General features: G+C 39.2%; 1 protein-coding gene and 1 pseudogene across 1 annotated transcript; one reads left to right on the forward strand and one right to left on the reverse strand.

Moving 5' to 3' along the window:
• The first annotated feature begins 3958 nt into the window (after positions 1-3958).
• Positions 3959-6679, forward strand: LOC121791284 (annotated as a pseudogene).
• LOC121791285 (glycine cleavage system H protein 2, mitochondrial-like) lies at positions 6597-7968 on the reverse strand. Its single transcript, XM_042189288.1, has 3 exons — positions 7817-7968; positions 7199-7458; positions 6597-6983 (listed from the first exon to the last, which is right to left on the reverse strand). The coding sequence occupies exons 1-3, from the start codon at positions 7890-7892 to the stop codon at positions 6840-6842; spliced, it is 480 nt and encodes a 159-aa protein (XP_042045222.1). The 5' UTR covers positions 7893-7968; the 3' UTR covers positions 6597-6839.
• Positions 7969-9619: the final 1651 nt, after the last annotated feature.

Here is a 9619-nt window from a genome sequence, read left to right on the forward strand (position 1 = left end):
ATTGAAGTGTTAAAAAATTATAAGAACGAAGTCGGGAATCAACTTGGATTGTAAATCAAAATGATTCAACGTGATAGAAGAGGCGAATACGTAGCCCCGTTTAAGGAATTATGCAACACAAGTGGTATAATTCTTCAAACGGTTGCACCATATTCACCACAATCTATTGGTGCTACAGAACGCAAGAAATTGAACTCTTAAAGAGATGATAAATGCGTTACTGATTAGTTTAAGGATGCCCCAGAACACGTGGGGGGAAACTGTTTTGACAGCCAACTACACCCTAAACAAAATCCCACTAAAAAATAAGGATGTTACTCCTTATGAGCCGTGGAAGAGAAGAAAGTCATCCTACAAATACCTCAAAGTGTGGGGGTGTTTGACAGAGGTGATGGTTCCTCTGCCAAAATAAGTTACAATCGGTCCTAACACGGTTGATTGCATCTTTATTGGGTATGCACTTAATAGGAGTGCTTATCGATTTATTGTCTACAAGTCTGAAATACCGACTGCGACCGTAGGAATAACAATCGAGTCAAGAAATGTAGTATTTCTTGAAAAATATATTTCCTCGCAAAGACAAGGAAAATGTTGCATCCAATTCTGAGATGAGAATTGAGGATGAAGCCACTAGTTCTGAATCAGCGGATGAAGAGCTAGAATCGCACAAGCGAACAAGGCCCGATCCAAGCGATACAATACTAAGACGTGGTAGTAGGGTCAGCACACCAAAGACAGTTGGTCCTTACTATATTGCTTTTATGTTGGATGAAGAACTAACATCGATAAAAGTAGTCTTTGATAGCCCAGACGGGCTGCATTAAAGAGAAACTGTTCAAAGCGAAATTGATTCAATTTTGCTAAACCACACTTAGGTGTTGGTTGATCTACCTGAATGTGCTAAACCTTTAGGATGCAAATGAGTCCTTAAAAGCAAGTTTAAGGTCGTTGGAACAGTTGATAAGTATAAATGATGACTTAAGATGAAATCTATATGGAACAACCTGAAGGTTTTGTAGTACCTGGACAAGAGAGAAAGGTTTGCAAACTGGTTAAGTCCTTCTATGGATTGAAACGAGCGTCGTTGCTTGAAATTTGATAGTGTGATGTTATCAAATGAATTTAAAATCAACGAATGTGACAAATGTGTTTACATTAAGAACACTGATAATGGATACGTTATAGTGTGTCTCTACGTTGATGATATATTAATCATGAGTAGTAACACCTAAGTGATTAACTATACGAAAACCATGTTAAAGAGAAACTTTGACATGAAGGATATGGGTCTAGCCGATGTGATTTTTGGAATGAAAAATTCTAATTCAAAGGAATCATCTTGACACAATCTCATTATGTTGAGAAAGTACTAAAGAGATTCAACGCCTATGATGGCATGTCGGCTGAGACACCTATAGAGCTCAACGTTCACTTGGCAAGAACAAGGGCGAGCATGTTGCACAAGAAGATTATGTACAGGTCATTGGGTGCATTATGTATTTGACTAATTGCACTAGACTTGACATTGTTTGCGTAGTGAACAAGTTGAGTTGTTACACGAGCAATTCAAGCAAGGAGCATTGGAAAGCTCTTGTAAGAGTTTTGAGGTACTTGAAATATACTCAAAATCATGGGCTATAATTCTCGATATACCCCATGGTACTTGAAGGGCACACATAATGACTGTTGACTCCATCAATGTCCAATGGGTGGACCTGCCCTATAAATAGGCAGTCACTCCATGCATTGCGTACTATTGAACATACAACAAACTCAAGCATTTTTGCATACACGCTCTCTCCCTCTCTGCATAATCTTCCCGTTGTAGCTCTGCCCTCGCCTTACTCCCGTTCGCCGAAGCTCTGCTGCTAGCGGTGCTGCTACTTCAGAGACGAAGCCGTTTTATCTTTGGGGACGACACGTCAAACCGAGAGCATTACTGAGGCGTATCTCGTCTTGCGGAAAGAGGACTCCTCGACTCGGCTTACATCTTTACGGTTTATTGTTTCGAATTCTTCTTTGTAATTTCAATTCAGTTTATTTCCGTTTAATTTCTCCATTCTTCATTGGGTTGTATTACGTCCGGTTAGTGTATCTTTGTATCACAGTTAATCTATAACCAACAAAATACACTAGCTGTAGTCATTAGAGTCGGAGCAACCTTCCATCACAGACTCAAGGCGAACAAACATAAATAAATAGTCAAAAAGGTTTTTCTCAAATCTCATCTTCTTTGTTTAGAACATGTGGAAGTTTTTTAGCCCAATGGAAAAGTCAGCAGAAGTGGATTTGGGTGACTCTTGAGGGTGTGTGTATGGTATTGTTCCAAGCTAGGGCTTGGCGGTTGTGAAGGGTAAAATAGACATAGTGGACGAGGAGGTCGTGGGTGTAGGAATCGGTAGTGGAGACATTGTTTTCTGGAAGAAAAAGATAAGTTTTGAGAGGAGTCGACATAAAACAAAGAGAAGAGAATAGAAAAGTTTTGATTTTGTGAAAAATGGAAAATCAATTTCATTTTATACATTTATGACCAAAAATAACATTGTTTTGTCTTAGTACATTCCAACTCATCACTTCAGACCCAAATGATATTGTTTTCGTCCATGAGCGCTCTCACATGCACATAAGATTTTATTTAAGCAAAGAGAAATGACCACAAAGTTAAAATTAATGACTTTTCTGCCTAGTTTATAGGAGACATATTTAAGATACTATTATAATTAAAGTTTGTGATTTTAGAGGTTAATACATATACCCAATTTTTTTATTATTCGAACAATTAAATTTTCCATTTTAAGCAATTAAGGACCTCCACAATACATACCTCATATTTCAGTCATAGCTCCAGTTTTCAGTTGTCACATTATCATTTTTCATTTTAGCCACAACACATAACTAGCTCACCCACCACCACAACACATTTTGACAATTATATCATTTAAAAAATAGAAACTACTTCATACAACATTGCTTAAAATGAAAATTTTTATAATTTAAAATTTAAAAGTATAATTAAAACAACATAATTTTAAATCATTAAAACTAAAATCTGATTAAGCCCCAACTTTTTTTCTGAGCCTTGTGATCATTTTTTCAATATGGAGGCACTCGGTCTTGGACAACGTCGAAGGGTCCATAAAATGGTTGACTTGTATGTCTGAAACATCATCACTTCCCCAATAAAACTGACTGACTTGGATCACTTGTGGGGAGAGGTGCATTAGGCGGTGTAGTTGTCTTCTTGCCCTTCCTCTTTGTTGCTTTATAGGCCACGGAGCGAATGTCGAACGGACATTGAGTGTGTTTGTAAATGAAATTAGGGTGTTAAAAGTAAACAAAAATACTGGACCGTCGAGCGGACAGACTCTGAGTCGGGTGGGGGTGGAAAGGCGGGTGGCTGTGTCGTTTGATCCCTGGATGGTCACTGACCACAGCATAAAATGACGTGTTCAAGTTTTTGGTTAAATCAGTCGTTGCATCCGTTACATGTGCAAATGATTTCGATGTCAATGGATTTGGGGTGCAAATCGTAGGAAAATTAAGAAAATTGATTTTATTTATAAATATTAAAAAAATAAAATAATGTCGTTTAATGAATAGGTCGGGGAATACACCCTTAACATTCCAACGTGCCTCATCAAATCAATTTTGGCACCTCATTGATTTGGTGTGAAATTGGCAATCCTCGCAATATGTATGATGATGATATTATTTGTTAACATCAAAGGTTGCGGAATTTTTTTAAGTAATTAAATGCTATGAGGAGCTTACCGTCAATTAAATAACACAATTTCCTCTAGAGAAAAAGAGTGTATGGTTAATAACAATAATATAAGTATGTGTTGTATCGGTTAGATTGACACGACCCATTGTTACAAATTATCTATCTAAGATTAGATTAAACTATTTCTATCTAGAATTAATTTATAAAATTTAATCCTGTAAATCAAACACCATACAAATTCTGAGAATTAATTTAGTTTGTCATCCAATATATGCGTAAACCTGAAAATCAAAATTCTCTTAATTCCACTCCCATATTTGTAGCACCACTCCGGTTTGCCGCTGCAACAGCACATAATCTGAGACCTCCGGCATCTGGAAATTCAACCATCCAGATCGGCGATTCCCCTATTCTTCCAATTCCGATCGCAACGCAACAGTGATGGTCGCGCCCTCCTCCGCCAATGAATCTCCGCCCCAAACTCAGATCGCCGCCTTCTCCGCCCGCTGCCTTTCCGCCGACCACCACTAAATCCACTCCGCCGAAAATGCCCCGCAAATCTCTCCTCCGACCGACGCTCGTCCTCTCCTCCCTCCTCTCCCTCCTCGCCTTCTACTCCTTCGTCCTCCACACTCCTCCCAACTACACAACCGCCACTTCAATCGACAATCGCAATGCCCTCCCGCTCCAGCGCTTTTCAAAGGTGAGGATTTATATGTACGATTTGCCAAGGAGGTTTACGTACGGCGTGATCGAGAGCTACGCAGCTGCGCGCGGCGGGGAGCCTGTAGCCGATGGCGCGCTGCTGAAATACCCTGGGAATCAGCACTCCGCCGAGTGGTACCTTTTTTCCGATCTGAACCGTCCGAGTGAAGAGCGGATTGACTCGGCTGTGACTCGCGTGATGGACCCCGAGGAAGCTGACCTCTTCTATGTCCCCTTCTTCGCTTCGCTGAGTCTCGTCGCTAATCCCGTCCGATCAGCCGCTGCGAACGCCACCGCCGCTCCTGATAAGACTGTCTATAGCGATGAGCAAACTCAGGTGCGAATTCATCTCGAATTGATCATATTCAAGGTTAACTTGTACCATTTTAATTCGTGTTCAATGCTTTGTGCCTTAATTTATCTTGATTTGATTGCTATTCATGATATCAAATGATAGTACATGTTTAAGCATCTAGTTAGGAGGTCGAGTGATGATATACTTGACTGATGCAGGAAGCTTTGATGGATTGGTTGGAGGAACAAATATACTGGAAAAGAAATAATGGGTGGGATCATGTGTTCATATGTCAGGATCCCAATGCTCTGTATAAGGTCATCGATAGAGTGAAAAATGGGGTGTTATTAGTTTCAGATTTTGGGAGATTGGCTCGCAATCAAGCATCTTTGGTCAAAGATGTGATTCTTCCCTATTCACATAGGATTAATACATTCAAAGGGGATGCCGGGCTGGAGAACCGCAACTCTCTGCTATTCTTTATGGGGAATCGCTTTCGAAAAGAGGTAAAAAGATCAATATTGGTTATCCAAATTATGATGTCTAAAGTATTGAATATTTACAATTAGTATGAGTGAATTAAGTACAGACATAGAGCATCTTCATTGTCAATATGTTTCTATTTTACACATGCTTCTCATAGAACTGTTTATGATGCCCATGTAAGTGTTAACTGTGTGCGTGCATTTGCGCTGAAGTTGGTTTTATTGTGGATTGAAGGGTGGGAAGATTCGAGATTTGCTTTTCCAACTGCTTGAGAATGAAGAGGGAGTTATAATCAAACATGGGGCACAGTCAAGGGAGAGTCGTCGTGCAGCAACGCAAGGAATGCATACATCTAAGTTTTGTTTGCATCCAGCTGGTGATACTCCATCAGCTTGCCGACTATTTGATGCCATTGTAAGTTTATGCGTTCCTGTTATTGTCAGCGATTACATTGAGCTGCCTTTTGAAGATGTGATAGACTATAGAAAGATTGCCATTTTCGTTGATTCCACCACTGCAACTAAACCTGGACACTTGGCCAAGTTGCTGAGAAAAGTCAGGCCGGAGAGGATTTTGAAGTTCCAAAAGGAGTTGCTAAAGGTATATTTCAATAGATTAGCTTCACCTTGCATGCTGAATAAGTCCTTGAAACTGGAGATCAAATTAAGATTATTTGCAGGACCAGTTGGAATATTAAAAACTGGTGCTTAACACTTAATTTACCTGCTGTAGCGGTTAGTGAGCAAGGACTGAGTTCAGGAAAACACATGCTGCGTGTGTAAATCGAATGAGCTTTGCATGTGATTCCAATGTCAATCGAATGAGTTTACTTTTAGGTTGAGCATAAGGCTGCATATTACTTTTCTCAGTTATGGAAATTCATCATGGTAGTTGGATTATTATCCTTATAAACAAGCTTTTTACACTCCACTTTCTTCTTTTATCGAAGTAGTGCTTCTACTTACGAGGCTGCACTTGCTCGATCATTGAGTCTCACTAAGCTCTTTCATCGTATTCAGGTAAAGAGGTACTTCGAGTATGAAGATCCAAATGGGACTGTGAAAGAAATCTGGCGGCAGGTTTCTCAAAAGCTGCCTCTTATAAAAACTTATGAGTAACCGTGACCAAAGGATTGTGCTGCGTGATCTGACTGAGCCTGACTGTTCGTGTATCTACTCAAACCTGACTGGTGTACGCACAACTCTATGATGTTACTCGGGGTTCATTTTGCAGATTAGAAGCAAACTTGGTGTCGAATTCCATTTTACGTTGGAGGAGTTGCTAGTTTTAGGGATTCGGTATTCATATATTCTTGATAAGGACTTGGTTGTTGTCATTGATCTTGTGATGTAACTAGAAGAGATCAGTTTGTACATTATTACACAGAAAACCATAGCTACCAAAATGATTGAATATGTTTAACTTATCTTAGCAATATTGGATTAGAAAATAAAATACCTAAACCTAAACATTGGTGTTTGTAGGTAGCTTTTGTGGTTGATTTTCTTTTCAATCAAATGAGGAAATAGACAACTAAGGCACTTCTTCACTTTCATATTTGCTTGATATTTGACCCTAATTTGCAGCCATCAATGGCTGTGGAAGATCTTCATTTGACCCCAAATTCTATCAATGGTTAGCATCTTCTTCTTCTTCTTCTTCTTCTTCACAGAACTTGGAGTAGTGTTCAGGGTCCATCAAGGTTTTCACTTCTTCACCGTTGGCTATCTCTACCTTCACGATCCATCCCTTCTCATAAGGGCTCGCGTTCATCTGATCCAAGGACGGGGAAGATCATAAGACATGACATGACTATTTTCAAATTTTATAAGAACAAGAAAACATCCCAAACTCATAACTAAGACGAGCTAATCCATCTATGATCTCAGATCACGAAAGTGTATGTGAATGAACTCCACAAGCAGAGAGACGTGACATGAAATGCAGCCGAACTTGAGTCAACAATGAGTTTGACGACTAAAACTCACCAATCCAGGAGAGCCGGTGAGCTCTGTGTTGACCTCAACCACTCTACCCGAGATGGGAGAGTTGACATCGCTCGTTGATTTCATGCTTTCAACGGTAGCAAAACTCGTTCCCTGTTTTAGTTGAGCTCCCTCGTCGGGCAGTTGGACAAATATGACATTGCCCAAATGGTGTAGGGCATGATCACTAATGCCTATAGTAACACAATTACCTTCAACTTTCACCCATTCATGAGATGAGCCATACTTTAGATCATCCCTCACTGCCACACAAACCACATTGATGATCATTATAAATCTTAAACACCCAAAACCATTACATTTCTTGATTCACTAATTGGGAATATCTAAGCTGGTTTCCTAGTTAATTTCTTGATTGGCTATAATACAATTACTCTCTAAATTCTACAGTCCAAAGATTCCATCATTCCATATCAGCTAAGCTAAGTGTAATCAAGAATTTAGAAGGAATTTACAACTCCATAAACCCCTTATAAACAATCCCAATTACAAATATCAATCATTCAACACACTTGTGATGGAAAAACAACAATCACCCACAAACATATTATCACAGATAAACACAAAAATTAGGGGCATCAACTGCAAATTTTGACATACCAGTGGCAAAGCCTCTATTTTGAGCGGAGATTTTAAGGTATGAAGCGAGCCTTGTCGCCCACGATTTCGAAGCCATGTTTTTACATTCACTAAAGATCGATCCCCGCTATTAAAATGTCACAAATGGAGTATGATTTATCCCATTTTTTCCCTTTTCTTTTTCTACTCTTCTTTAACATTTACAATCTTTTTCTACTCCTCTTTAACATTTTATTTAATAAAATTATAGAATAATTATATTTCTTCTGGTGTGTATTTTATAAATTGGAATAAGATGATCAAATTTATAAAATTAATGAAGTTTATTAATTAGATCATATGCGCGTAATCCAAAAGTGAAATGATTGAATAATGAATAGTAGTAGAGTATAAGACCATCCACAACGCGTCTCGCGCCGGGCTCGCGTCTCGTCTCGGAGAGACGAGACCCCGCGAGACGCATTGCAGCGGCCATCTCGTCTCCAGCTCGCGACCGTCTCGTCGCGTAGCTCGTCTCGGAGAGACACGAGACGAGCTGTCTCGCCACGCGCCCGAGACACGTGGCACGTCCCCATGCGTGCGTGACGCCCACTCGCTGGCCCGCGAGTGGGCGTCGTCACTGATGACGCAATAATTCATTTTTTTTAAAAAAAATCGATTTTTAATAAATTTTTTTTTTCAAACGGTAATATTACCGTTAAATATTATTTTCATTTTTTAAATTTTTAATTTTTTTACTCTATAAATAATTCTATTCCATACTCATTTCAAACACAAACACACATCTATTCCTCTCAAATCCTCTCTATCACTCCAATTTCCATCTTCAATCAACTCAAACAAATGGATCCTTTTGAGCAAATGCGCCAATTAATGGAACAATCACTCGAAGAAGATCGACGACGAGAGGCGGAGGAAGCCGCACCACCCCCACGACGCTCCCGGAAGTACATCAATCGGAACCGGGAGGAAGCCGCCGCACGGTTAGTACGCGACTACTTCTGCAATAATTTTAATAAAGTGTGTTTGTTTAAATTGAATTGGGTTTTAAAAAAAATTATAAATTAAATTGAATGAATAGTAATTAAGAGACGATATAGAGACGGTTAAGAGACGGAGCGTTGCAGGTTCCGTCTCTTAGTTAAGAGATGGAGGAAAAAAGGACAGTGGGGCCCTCAAATAGTGCTCAAATAGTAGTTAAGAGACGGTTTAAGAGACGGTATAGAGACAGCGTTGTGGATGGCCTAATTCTTGAAAGCCAATCATAGAGTATGAGGAAAATGCAAGACAACAATAGTTGATTACATCAATTCAGCCAATCATAGTTGATTCGGCTTGAACTTGGGCTATCCATCAAGGCAGGCCAACCCAGCCCAATCTAGTCGGCCCATATTGGTTTGTGTAATATTGAATTGGGTTATAGGCTTATAGGTTTGGTCAGTTGATGCCTCTTGAATCTAGATGATGAAAGTCCTACTCTCTCTACTTTCTTATTTTACCACTTATATATTAAAATTAGTGTCCAACCAAATATTCATACTTTTCAGGAGAGTATAATGATTATGATGAATGATTGGAGTCAACTATAGAGGTAAACTATATAACCAAATGTTTATATTTTTGATGAATGAAGGAGTAGAGTTAACTATAGAGTTAAACCATGTAATGGGTGAGCATTCGATTGTTGATTACATTGGGAGAATGGAAGCATAATGGTTCTGAATCAGCAGAGTAAAGATGTAATAATGATATTCTCTTTTGATAAGTTGTTGATGTCAAAGGAGAATCGATAGTGATATTGTTGATACTAGTACCACCATTTTT

Source organism: Salvia splendens, unplaced genomic scaffold (assembly GCF_004379255.2).
Source record: "Salvia splendens isolate huo1 unplaced genomic scaffold, SspV2 ctg767, whole genome shotgun sequence".
Lineage (NCBI taxonomy): Eukaryota > Viridiplantae > Streptophyta > Magnoliopsida > Lamiales > Lamiaceae > Salvia > Salvia splendens.